A 14,010-nucleotide genomic window follows, 5' to 3' on the forward strand; every position below is an offset into this window, starting at 1 on the left:
GGGGCATGCTGATTACTGTGCAATAAAACATAAAATTTTTCACTGTATGATAGTGAAAAATCCTGCGATAAAGGAATAAAAATAGATATTTCCCACCTGCGCCTACATCTGCTCAAAAGCGAAACCAGAACGGAAAACGAAACTGCTTGCGTTGCCAGAGCAAACTGAAACTTGCGCCTGACAGCTTGCAAAGTAAGGCCGGTCGATCGTCGGGCAACTGTGTCCGATCTAAGATGGCGGCGGACATCCGAAAGAAATCCACCAAGCCCAGCTCGGCAAAGGGAAAATTCGGCTCCTCCATGGCCAAGATGCGCTGGAAAATGCTTGCAAAAGTAAGTAGACTGCCCGCGACATGCCGCGGGCGCAACTTCTCGCATGCAACGCGTCACTTCGCAGCAATTGAAATGTGCCTAGCCGTGGAGGCATAGCTCTTCGAACATCGGATGCGGCTCCGCTGAGGAGGTTCACGAGATCCGAGAAGATGCGCGGTTGACGCGCGGATAGCACCGTCGGTTGCTTTCTGCGTCTGGCTGGCCGGTTCAGGCCGTGGCTTTATTCATTGAGAGTTTCGGCTTGGACGCCCGAAACGATGATGAAATGAGAAATCTCCGCGAACGGAACCGGGAAACGAAATACATACATTGAAATGAACCACGGTCGTGTGCGCGGCGCGAAATGTCATCTCCCTCGTTTTCTCTTTCCCCTTTGCTTCTTCCCACTCCGTCCTTCGCCCGTTTCATCCGCGCCCGTGCGCGAGGGATGTCGATGTAAAAGGCCCAGCGGCTGCGTTTCGAAATTATCTCGCTGCACCTGCGGCTTCGTCATTGTCCTACCGCGAGCCTGGTATCCCCGACCGTTCGATCGCATTTCTGCGCGCACGAAGTTGCGCTGCCGTCGCACCGGCCCAGCGGTGCGGTATAGCTTTTGCAACGCGCGGTGCGTTCGGCGTGACCGTGACACATTGACACAGTAACATTTAAGGACGGATCGGGAAAGAGGGGGAAGTAAAAAGGGAGGGGAATCTCGTGCTCGGAGAAAGGTGATCCGAAGCGGCGCGTGGCCGTGGCGTCGGCAGCATCGGAGTTCGTCGTGCGTTGCGGGGAAGCTCACTTCTCGACCGCGCGCACCGTAGGCTGGCACCGTACCGATATGCGCCGGGCCTAGTTTCATTAAGTGCGCGTGTGTAGCGAATTTCAAGCACCGTATTATTTATTTTTATTAAGATAATATTAGCGTATTGCATGCAACCGCACCATGACCGACATGAATGCAGCTTCTGGATGTTGCACATTTAATGCTGTCTCTGTGGTTTCATATTAACAAATTCGCCATCCGCGTAGTTCTTCAAGCCACATAATTTATCATTAAATGGTTAGTCGCGTATTTCATATTTGCAGACTACTTTGTGTGCCCTCTCTTTTCTTCTTACTTTAACACTGAGACAGCGTGTGTGTGTGTGTGTGTTCAAGGGTAGAAATTTAAGGTATTACAGTGGAAGCATACATAAAATAAATTGGGAATAACTGCACTTATCATTGATTATTCTTAATCCAATGGTAATGAGAGCCACATATTTCTTTTAATTATTCAAAAGTTAATCAAAACAGAATTAATTGGTTATTGCATTTACAGCAGAGCAGATAAATGTGCTGAGCAGCCATCTGAATTAGAAGCTATACCTCTTTTTTGTCCTCCTACCAGCTTTTATTTCTTCACGCACTGACTGACCAATGCAGGCTGCTTGGTTATACCATTTCTCTGCTACATTATGCCTGCTCCTGACTACTGTGCATCGTGATTGGCTCCAAATGGCTACAACGTTTTTGCTGTCTTGGTAACCCAACAATTAACAGGTGCCAACTTTGCTGCCCATCATGCTACGCAGTTGCCCGAGCATGAAACATGGGCATATTTAGACTATTCATGTTACATAAATCTCCCTTCATCAGCTGTACATTCTCTTCTGCCTTTCCCTCTCCTGGAAAGCCAATTTGTTTTTAATTAAGTGCAGTTATTGTTTTACTTTTTTGATTTTGTGGCTTCCAAATATATTATTTGGGCTTTACTGAAATGGATTTTCAAATTAGGGAAATTAATATTGTTGAAACACCAAAAAAAAAAATTAATTAAGCTGTCATCGGTTCACGTCATGACGAAGTCCCCATACTTGTAATTGTACCACAGGGATGGTCCTCATCTCAGTGCTTCAATTGCCCCGTGTTTCTGTCCCAGGCTCTACACGAAGGCAGAGTGACACAGGCAGACCTATTTTTTGGATCCACACGAAGATTCAGTGCGTTCGGGCTGCTACAGATAAGCCCGCTGGAACGATGGCGATCAGACGAGAACGACGAGGGCATCTGGTACGAGTGTACTTGCCTCAAAGAACCTGACTTCGAGCTTCGGATCCGGTAAGCGACCTGATAGCTCACTCCTCTCGCATTTGCACACACTGTATTTAACGCATGTGTCTGTACGCACTCATTGTGTAACTCATAAGTAATCGTGCAGTGCCTGTGATCCACCGATGAAGGCTCATCTGTTGTCAGGATCTGCCGATGCATGCACGAAGAGGAGTGAAACATAAAACACAATTTTTCTGTAATTAGTGGTATGTGCCTGTTAGAAAATTGAAGACTAACTTATATCTCACATGCTGCTAATGTTTTCAGACCGTTGGCGTGATGAGAAAAGTAAGAGCTCTGTCACAGCCTGCAGTATAGATATGTGTCGCAGTGTTTGCTCACTCAGACGCAGTCTGAACTTTTGGGGGCTTATCATGACTGGTCATGCCAGACATGCTTGGTTCCTGGGAAGTCATTTTCTTCGCCGTCCCCGTGGGTCTGTTGACTTCGTGGCTTAAGTACAACTTAAACTACTTCTGAAATGTGTGTTCAAAGCAGCATCAGGATGAATGAAAGCAGAAATTGAAATAAGGAAATATGAGAGCATGTGATTAAAATGTGATTTCCTGCTAGTATCATTAAGATTCTCACTGAAGGCGTTCCTAAGCCCCCCAAACTTTGGTCATGTGAGCCCAAATAATGCCAGAGTTCACTTACACTCTGGCCATCTTGGAACTGCTGCACCCTGTTCTAAGTTATTTTGTATTGTGCGCACTCCTTGCATTTCAATTTCTGTTAATACTTCTGGAAATAAAAGTTTCCTCAAAGCAGGGATGCTTGCTATGTCTGCGTGACATTTGGCTAGAGAAGAGGCAGTCTATTTTGTGTAAACATTTTGTGCAAGTCAGAGTCGTGCTTTTGCCAGCCTAAGGTTTAGAGTCCTTGATGCACCCCAGTCCTGTGCTGTGTTCTCAAGGGTGACATTGTTGGCATCAGTGGAAACAAATCAGAACGACACGTTACCTTTCAGGGGTAGCAGTGATGCAGATTGACCAAATAGAACTGGTGCATAAAGTCGTCCTGCATGACATGGAAAGAGTACCAGATAGAGCGATGTCCGTCTTTTTGTTGTGACGTTGCCATTTGACACTGTTTCCACGGCTGCATTGTGCAGTCAAATGCAGAGCCTGTGTTGCCTGTTCTCACCTACACCTGTGTCATCTGCAAAACATGCTTTTCAGCCAGCCTTGCACGTTTTGTCTTGCATTTGTCCAAGTACGGCATTTCCCCCCCCCCCCCACGTATAGAAAAAGCTAACCCAGTAACTTCAAATGAAGTCTAGTACTGACTCCCGCGTAACAACAATTGTAAAATTGCATTTTAATAATACGTGTGAACACTATCCCAAGCCGATCCATGGTGCCACGCTACTTAATTGTGTTCACACTTGCTTGCACGTTTTTTTGCCGAAATGCTTCATTGACGCAACTGCGAATGTCGCACTCACAATGCTTCTCTTCGCTGCCGCAAGATCACTGCCTGACAGAATATCGCTGAAGGACATCAAAGGCTTTGACAACACCGGGAACATCTGTGAGTGGCTCATTTGACATTTTGGGAATTTCACCGCTTCTTGGAGGCTTTCCCAACCCTTTCTCTGCCTTACTTGAAATTGCATAAGTTGACAAGCGTTAGCAGCTGTTTTTTCCTCAATCATGTGACCACGGCCAGCACACTGCAGCTGAGAACTGGCACATGCTATTCAGTTGAACATTGTTATAACAAATTACTGGATATACTAGTACCGAAGTAAATATAAAACTTTGTCGGCCCTTTGCTGCTTTGTCAAAAGCGTCCCTCTTGTGTTTCCCTTGTGCAAACTCGGTCAGAATATTTTGTTTTGTTGATGTCAGGATTTACATTTACAAGGAATGTTGGATGTAACTAATGCATTTTTGTGTCAGGCACAACCTTGTTGTAACAAAGGTCGACTGTACCGTAATTTCCGGACTACAGTTTAAGACCAAGTTTTAGAGAGCCCGTAGGGTTCAGTTTCTGTCGAAGACAAAATCTTTTTGGTAGGTTGTCCATAAACGGTACATAGTTCATAAGGACCTCATCTTAAGTGCAGTGTGATACTCGTGTAACGTTCAACTATATGTTGTGATAGCCACTGTCATTATCAGCCAAGCTACATGCTTATGTCACTGAAGCTGGGCACCAGTCATCAGCCGTGTACTTTTCTCTTTAATATAGGATGCTCCGCAGCAATGTTCTTGAACATAGAAACAGTGTCTAGCGCCTATACCGAGGAATACAGTCAGTTACTAGTATAACCGGCAGTTTTCAAAATGAAGCTTCTGTAGAGCTTTAATTAGTAGATAGTCCACACAGCATAGAAATTCAGTATTGAACCTACTATTGTCTGTGAACTGTAGTCTGGAAGATATTGTAGCTATACCAGATTGAGCATTTGTCAACATCTTGCACAAGAAGAAACTAACTTTAAAAGAAATTGGCAATTCTTTCTTGTTTGTGGCTTCCTGCCAAATGTATGCTAACCCACGACATGTTGAGCTTGCCATGAGCTCTTTGCAGTGGGACACGTTGTAAGGCACAGAAAGGGCTCCGAGATGAAATTAAAGTGCAAACTGCCATGCATGCATCTTTTCATCTGACAGCTGCTTCTTCAGAGGATGTTACAATGGACTTCCGATGATTTAACTTTCAATTATGGGAATTCACTAGAAATTAAGCCATATGAATGTCTTGACCAATGTCAGCTGATTTTTCTCATGGGCCCAGTTTTATCTTTGTCAGTAATTCTACCACTGTCATATTCCAATTCTGGTTAAATTAGTGGGAGTCCACTGTAACCATAAACTGCATACTAAGAGGCTGCCTAACTTCAGGTTTCATCTGCGTTACTGATGCCTTCCAGAAAGCCAGCCAAGCGGCAAATTTGGCAGCATCTTTTCTGATGTTGATACAGACTGCCTTTAGATAATGCATTGTTTTGTTGATGAAAATCTCTTGTGTTTTCACTGTTGTATTGATGAAAATGGCCATTACAGTTAAATTAGTGGGAGTTTTAAGTTCCATCTGATTTACTGATGCCTTCCAGAAAACTGGCCGTGTTGCAAATATGACAGCATCTCTTGAAATGCTGATACTTATTACCTTGAGATGATACATTGATTCATTGATGGAAATTTTCATTGTTGTTAAATTACTGTTGTGGTTAAGCTACCATTGTGGTTACATTTAAATGAGGTAATGCCTTGAAGAATTCCTTGCGTTTTCATTGTTTTGTTAAACACTTACATTGTGGTTAAATGAGTGGGAGTTCCCTCTAACAATAAACTCATTACTAAGGCTGCTAGCCTCAAGTTTCATCATCTTTACTGATGCTTTCCAAATAGCTAGTCAAGTTACAAACTTTGCAGCATTCTCTTTGTAACATTGGCGCTGGCTACCTTTCAATATTGCATTTTGTTGATGAAAATTCCTATTTCAAAATAATACATGCATTAGAGTGTATGGTTACTCTCAATTGTTCCTGGTCATATTGAGAGGAGATCCATTGGCAGTTGTAATTTACAGTGCTGAAATACTAAAAACACACAAAGTCGTTTGAATGTCGAGTTGTAGTAGTATTATTAGTTTGCCAAGGCTAGTTTAGACAAAGCACTGTGCCAAATTATTTGTGCACAAAAGTGGCAACTAATTGCATTACTTGAAAGGTGCAGTGCAAGCACTTTTCGAATATATTGTTTTTCTCTGTACTTCTAGTCCCTGTATGCGAGAAAAAGTGGTGCAAGAACGATGAAAATTTGCATAATTGACTGAAAGTTATTCAGCTAAGAAGCTCCAGAGCACAAATAATCATAAAGATACTGTTTTCTTGCAAGTTTAGTGGCGTCCATCCTCACCTTACACTATTCCTGATGATGTTGCTCTGCATAGGAAATGTCAGCATCGCAGTCACAGATGCGCAAAGAAAATTGGTGCAGCATATTGTGCGGCCAGACATGCTCAGTGTGCTAGCTTAAATAGGGTCCCAACGAACGACATTGTAGGTGCGGGTGCACGCTGTTGAGGAGAAAAAGTGGTGAAGCAGGGCACTTCACACTCAACTTTATGTCACTTGTCCGTGAGCTTCAGCAAGGCCCGTGCGACTTTGAAGACGTAAATTGTTGAAAATGGCGTTTTGGCGACTTACGCCATTTGACCCGGTAGTAGGTGAATGTTGGCAAGGAGCAGAGCAAGCACACAACGGCAACATTGTCCTCTGAACTAGTGTTCTCGAGGACAGTATGCAAAGTACAAGCGCTGTAGGCACACTGGACCAGTCTCTTCTTGTCCAGTGGACAAGTTCGTACAAGAATTACTTCGCAGTGTATGTTTGTCCACTAGCAACACAGAAATGATAGGGACCCTTGTGCACCTAGTAAAGCTTTTGTATCATTTGTTTCTTGGGCCGCTACCTTGTGCGCGTTCGGAAAGCCAACATTTGGTTTTGCCTCACGCGATGGTCCAGGCCACGCTGATATCGCGGCTTAGGCCAATCAAGGCCAATTGTGCGAAACCAAACGTCTTTTCGAATGTGTACACGATCGTGGCTCTGGTTCATATCACATTTGAAATGCTCTGTGAAGGCAATTGCACTGTCTTCACACAGTACTCGTATTATTATACAAGAATAAATTGTGCATAATATTGTTACCTGATCCTCATAGGCTCCCTCAGCAATGTGTACCGGGAAACGTGCCTACGCTGCACAGAATTTGCACTGCGTGATGACATTGTCAGTGTTGAATAGGTTTTCTAGAGTGCGTTGCATGGTTCCTCTAACCCTTTCTGTACATGCAGCAAGCCATGCTCGTCAGTCTGTTCTTGTCATATTGTATTTTCATGAGCTGTGGAACAATAGAATTGAGGTTTTCAGCTCACTTTGTCTAAGAATCTCCTATAATTTCTGCAGTCTAGAAGAGATTCACCACTTGTCTGTACTAGGCTCATTGAGACTTGTATTAGAAGATGCACTAAGGCTTCTTGATCGCACTAGAAAACAAAGTTTTCTGTTTTCTTGCTACTGGCCCCACTGATTTTTTATCAAAATTTGATTGTCCATGGACAGTGTTCTGCTTTGTCCAACTTTCTGTAAAAACACGTAGACTGAGAAATTTCTTTGGGTACCGAATTCAAAGCACACTCTACTCATAATGAACTTCAGAATAATTTGCTTTGACAAATGGCAGACGTGTATAGCCATATGAACCCTGAATATCCATGAACTTGAATTTGTCACTTCCTATTTTTGGAGTAAGTGCAAAGCAACCTTAAAAATGGCATTTCACTCTGAGCGTTGGGGGTGTCAGTAGCAGAATTTTGTTTTGGCTTGGAGAGCCATGGAGTTGGATTAGCGTCACGAGGGAAAGCCTAGCGTTAGTGCTCCTATATAAAGAACCATTGCGGCTAAGCTGAGTGCTCACGTCTGTGTAGTTGTTAGTGGTAAAAAGCGCAAGTAGAGTTGTGGGTATATATATTCAGTTCCTTTTTATAGAATTTTGATTATTACTTTCTATATGGAAAACAATTAAAGGACATTATGCGCTGCTTTCGAAACACGCTGTGCCAATTTGTATCTTTTCATGTTCGTGATAGCAATCAGCCTTCCACCTTTAATGCCTTTTGTCTATGTATTTCAAGAAATGATGCTGCAGTCAGTTCCATCAGGTTCAACAGGCTGAACTGAAACAGTATTGCAAAGACTAGTTCTTAGACACTGCACGGTGCCCCGTAGTAACCGTGTAGTAGTATCCATAGAAGAAAATTTTTTCAATGTCATTCAAGAATCAGAAATGTCGTATTTAGAGTTGTTGTTCCATATAAAAAAATTTACGTACAAGAAATTATTTGTAACAAAAAGGTTTTTTTTTTTTAAATGACAGAAGACATGTTTATTATCTTGATGTACGCCTATAGTGTGAGCAGTGTACACAATGTAGAATGTAATGCCTTGGCCTTTATTTCTGTACAAAGGTATATGGCCATCGGAGGAAGTCCTCGCATACTACTGCATGAAGAACAAGGAGATCTTTGTGTAAGTATCAGCAAGCCGTGTGCTCAGACATCGGGCTTTTCCAGTCGTAGCCGATTTACTGGTCATTTGGAATCATTAGCATTTACAGTGTCTCGCCTTTTGTGAAACAAGTCGAGAACCAGAATTCATTTGTGGGCTGAACCTGACCTGTTTTCTTTTGTTAACTCTTGTATTGCAGAGACAAAAGCGTTTGCGAGTTGGGAGGTGGAATGACGTGTCTTGCCGGATTTGTCGTGAGTCTCGATTTTGCAACTCAGTTACTCGTTTGTTCTGCGCGCGGTTACTTTCGTTTAGTCTGTCCACTGTGCATTTGGGTCACCGTAACTAATGCTTGATTTAATTTCTCTTTCTTTCATTATTTTGTTCATGTCCCCATCGACAGTTCAAACCACTAAAAAAAAATACATATAATGCAAGTTTGGTCTGTGAATATTAGCCATAGTGGTGCCGATGCTATGCAGGAAAGCTGAGGCTTTGAAATGTGAGAACTGGTAAGCACGTATGGTGCAGGGAGCATTAGTTTTTACTAATTGCAGTAAGTGCCTGGTTCATTTTAGAGCGCAGCTTGCGCACCTGTTTTTGCTTTGAGTGTTCACCTCCCTTGTAATCGAGCAAACGCGGAGCGCAGTGAAAGACAGTGAGAGTGAGGAGGAAAGCGGAGAAGGAGAGTGTGGTGAAAGGGTACAGAGGAAAGCGGAGTGCTGTACGAGACATGCTCAAAGGCGGCAACCGGGCATGCGGCAAGCGCCATGGAAACAAAGCACTGGCATGAGCTTCGAATTCACTGCACCGCCACAGAGGATGTGCTCTGCACTCGCCACACGTTCCCGTATTCACACTTACTTTCTGAACAATAGATAGATAAAATAAGACAGACAGACGGACGGACGGACGGATGGCCGGACAGACAGATAAGCAACACGACCGGTGGAAATGCTTCGTCTGTCGCTGCTACTAAACGAGCTGCCCGAGGAGGAGAGGCTCAGCACCGCTGCCGAGAGAGGACCCTGGCATTCAGAATCAGATTCATTGCCACAACATACTGCCAATCCAAAACACCTAGACAGCTGCGCTGAAAATTTGCATTAGTGAGTGTTGTAATCATTGGTGAAATTTCTTTACTGCATTATTTAGACTTTTGAAGCAATGGTTGTCAGGTTGGGGTTCATGCACAAGCCTCCTTATACTTGATTGTTGTGTTCAGTCAGCTTTTCTGTGCAAGCAAGCTGGTCTAGTTGTGTGCTTTGAACTGGTGCTGAAGCTTTCATATGCTTTTAACAATACTTGTGCAGTACTACTCAGTACTGTGCAGTGTTGTACAGTAATGTGTAAGGCTATACGCTCAGGCAGTGTTCAAAAAGTAACAGGTTAGGCTGCCAGGCAAGCTTCTGCTGAAGGTCAATCTGAATTCAACTGCGTGCTCTTGTGAGAGTGAGAAGTTCACACTACGGTATGAATTGCTCCTAATAAGTTGCGCACACGCTGTTGAAACCCTGATAGGTAAAAGCAACCCATGGTGGGAAAAAATAAAGTCGCGCATGAAATTAGTCAAACACAATCATCAAAAGAACAAGTACACCTGAGCATGTACTGATCTTTGAGACATTGTTGAAACAGCATAGACGCCGGATAAAAAATTAGGCAAGTCGACTGAAGTTTCTGTGCCTTCTCTACTGCTGTCATTTAAAAAGCATGTTGCCGAGTCGACAAAAGCACAAATTTTGCATTTCTTGATTGGCCAAGTACCAGGAGCAATGGGGGCTAGTTTAAACGATACGTCTTGTCGAAGTAAAATTTTCTGACACTTCCCAGTGTGCTGCAAATTGTCAACTCTGACAATCGGTGAAGTCTTTCGTGCTTCTTAATGTGAAGCCATGATTTCACACAGTAACATTCATGAAGCTGTCATTTCCAATGACAATATTTACAGACATGTCAAAAAACTGTTGATCAAATTTATCTCACTTTTAGATGCGGTAAAGCAGGGAGGGGAATGTAAGGAGGGTTATCGCAGGAGTGGGCACCTGGAACTTGCTAATAAACCGTGTCATAGTAAGTAAATGTGTAAGAGACAATGCAGTTCAAGGTACAAATAAAAAATATTCTAATCTAAGACATTCAAAAATTTTTGCATGAGTAAAGACCAGATGTTGCCAGGCATTCGCTACCATATTTCTGTGATGTGGGTAAAAAAAACTGTGCTTAAAAGTTGGTCTCAGAATTAAAGGCACTTTTAGCTTTGACTGTTTCTAGTGGGTGACAATTTATCACTTTCAAGTAGTGCTTCAGGAAGGCATATCAGGACAAGTTGGAAGGAGTGCGGAAGTTTTATGGACCTAGTGTTGCATCGTATAGGAAGATGAGTGAGATGGCGAAAAGTGTCTATCCTCTGTGTTAGTAGACCAGGTGAATGAAGTTTTTTTACAATTACCTATTCTTCATGCTTTGTTGGCAGGCGACATCATCAAAAAAACCTTGTCCTGCTAAAATTTACTTATGTTTACTACTTCTAAACACTACTTGTTTTACTACTAGCGCTTGAAACATAGAAACTTGTGTTGCTTTCACATGCTGTCCGTCCATTTCTGCTTTGTTTTAGGTTGCCGCCACGACGAGAGCAAAGGAAGTCTGTCTGTCGGACGGGAACAACAAATCTGTGCAAAGTATCCTTTTGAACAGCATGATTTTTTTTCACAATGGTACTTCGTTTTTGCACTGTAGCTTGTATGTTGAGCATAGAACATATGGAATTTGCAAAACAAAACTATCTCTTTCACTTCACCAATGTGATCACTACCCATCATTGCACTTCATTTTTTGCGCACTTAAGTTATGACACCTCTTTTCTTACTTTGTTTCCTAGTATTTGTATGTAATCAATGGAAATTTAGGCTGGGTTATTGTGTGCATTGCATTCGAATAACAGTTTCTATGTTGTAATGCGAGCTCTTTACATAAGGTTAAGCTACACCAACTGCCTGGTTGGTAGACAAGCACTATGCACTTAAGTTGGCCAGAGAATACTGCTTGTATACTTTTCGTAAGAATAAACATGACTCAGTTTGATTTGAAATTGCAACCCCATAAGGGCTATTCCAGGAGTTGAAAGCAAAAGATACAATGCATGACATTACACAATCAGAAAAAAGATCAAATTTAGTCGTTCACTATACACGAAATTAATTCACCGCACAGTAGTGATCCAACATGATCAGGCAGCATGTTCCCGCGTTCTATGTGACAAACGAAACAATTGCTTTGCAACTTACCTGTCATTCACGGATAGAAGAGAGAAAGGTACCACCATCACTGTCACATTATAGGGAAGAGAAAAGTGTTTTCCTTAATTGCATTTTCAGATGTCCAAATAATCCTCGACCGCAATACGGGTTGCTTGGGAAATGCGAACGTTGTTGCAAGGTAATGTATGCTTTCCCTTACCTCAGTAGTAGTGAACCATTGTTTCAATGGTTACCGCTTTGAAAGCACCTTAAAAGGAAAGCTTGGGGCCAGCTATGATTTCTATACTCAAATACATGCAAAACACAGAAACACTTTTGAGACAACACCTAGACTGGTTTAAATGAAATTTGTTGCACTTGAGAGAGACAGTGAAATTTTAGCAAATCTATGAAGCAGAATTTTAATTTAGGACATCGAATTTTCATTAAATATTGCTGAAGATCTGCAAGTTTTAAAGAAATAGAATCATGAAAATTACAAATCCATAACTCTGCACCGAAAACATGTATATATATATATATATATATATATATATATATATATATATATATATACACCACAGTTCTGCAAGCTGCATCAGTTGGAACATCTTAAGCGAGGAAATGTGATATATATAAATTTACAGCTTAAGTAAGATTGTCGCAGTGTTTACAAGGATTGTGTTAAAAGTCATAGTCGCAAATTAGTGGTTTATTTCAGAGTGGTGTATAACATCAATTTTGTCCAATTACATCCATTATATTAGGTTCAGTTTGCAAAATTGTGATATTTTTATAGCTTAACTACATAGTTGTACAACTTGATACTTGAGATTCCTGAATTTTTTCAATTTTCTGGAATCTTACATGTGGCCTTAATTTAAAATTAACTTCCTACAGTTACTAGACTTTAGGTCTTTCTTTTAAATGCAACAAACCTAATTCAAGTAGGCACACTGGTTGCCGAGGAAAATGATTTCTCTGTGTTCATGTACTACCATTGTTCAGATAGGAGTTGCCGACCTAAAGCTTCCACTTAAAACAGTTGAAAAAATATAATGGTGTTGACTGCAGTGAGTTAGCAAATTACCAGTTTGATTTCAAGCGACCGTTCCCGGTTGCATATGTTTTATTTGTACCACAAGACTTTGTGCATAGCTCAAATATCTTATAATGTGTGAACTCATGCTTGAAACATAACTGAAGGTACAGGGCACATTGTTGCCGTCACCATCAGAGACAGCTACACCAACTTGGTTTATCCTTGCTGTGCAAGGATGCTTGCCCTACTGCGATACTTTTGCTCCTGTTTTCTTTGATTTGAATGACATTTTCGTTTATCTCTCACATTCAAATCAAAGAAAGCAAGAACAATACTGTTACAGTAGGGTGAGTATCCTCGCATAGGGAGGATAGATCAGGTGGGTGTACCCATAATGGTGATGACTGGTGGTGACTGGCTGATGGCGCACATTGTACCTTCAGTCATGTGTCTCACGTGCATTTGCACATTTGTGTAAATGTATCCAGGCGCTATACTGTTGGCGTAAAAATTTTATGAAACACAAGATCTGAAGCAAGATTTTAATTTGGGCAAGTTGGTTCAGAGTTAAAGGGACACTAAATAATCAGTTTAGACTAAATCAGGGACACAATAAATCAGTTTAGACTAATTAAGCATTGTTTGAGAACCCTGCAGGCAGTCATTTAAAAAGAATAGTTTGATTATTAGATGAGAAAATGAAGGTCCAAGTATCAGTATTTGAATTTCGCGCCGAAACCCCAGCGCTGGTATGTCAGCGTGACGTCAGGGATTCCAAGGTATGTTTTCACATTTGGGCCGCGTTGGCTGTTGGCTGAATAAAGGTTCCCGAAACTTGCCATGTTTAATATTTGGTTCCCTTAGAACACAATGTAGTCAATCTGTACTGCTATATATAATTAGTAAGCCCTAGATGTCATCAAAATCCAAGACGTCACAGCCCCCAGGTGCGGGAACATAAGTAGGCGTCGCCACCCGTATTTCGTTCTTGCGCTTTTTCTGGCTTACCAAACATCTTATCGTTGTAAGAGTGGTGTTGTTGGTGTTCTAGAACAGTAATTTACTGATGCAGAAGAAATCATTTTTCACTTTAGTGTCCCTTTAAGTGGGGAGAACTGAAAAAACATGGACAAAGGAGGTGCGGCATACTGTGTCTCCTTTGTCCGTGTCTTTTTTTTTTCCCTGCTTTCTCCCCAGATCTGAGACAGAGCCGAATACTTGCACAGCCTGAACGCTCGGCCTTGTGTTCCTTGTATTCACATTACCAGGCTATACTAGCGCATGCCATCATTGTGG

At 42.0% G+C, this 14,010-nt stretch overlaps 1 protein-coding gene across 1 annotated transcript in view; it reads left to right on the forward strand.

Annotated features, from left to right (window-relative positions):
* Positions 1 to 214: 214 nt before the first annotated feature.
* The window catches only part of LOC126543870 (calmodulin-lysine N-methyltransferase), a 29,912-nt gene continuing 16,116 nt past the window's right edge, over positions 215 to 14,010 (forward strand). The window contains exons 1-7 of the mRNA XM_050191001.3: positions 215 to 332; positions 2,233 to 2,411; positions 3,877 to 3,938; positions 8,391 to 8,451; positions 8,630 to 8,684; positions 11,051 to 11,114; positions 11,811 to 11,871. Coding sequence (XP_050046958.1) covers positions 234 to 332; positions 2,233 to 2,411; positions 3,877 to 3,938; positions 8,391 to 8,451; positions 8,630 to 8,684; positions 11,051 to 11,114; positions 11,811 to 11,871 — 581 coding nt within the window. The 5' untranslated portion in view covers positions 215 to 233. The remainder of the gene's footprint in view (positions 333 to 2,232; positions 2,412 to 3,876; positions 3,939 to 8,390; positions 8,452 to 8,629; positions 8,685 to 11,050; positions 11,115 to 11,810; positions 11,872 to 14,010) is intronic.

Source organism: Dermacentor andersoni, chromosome 10 (assembly GCF_023375885.2).
Source record: "Dermacentor andersoni chromosome 10, qqDerAnde1_hic_scaffold, whole genome shotgun sequence".
Lineage (NCBI taxonomy): Eukaryota > Metazoa > Arthropoda > Arachnida > Ixodida > Ixodidae > Dermacentor > Dermacentor andersoni.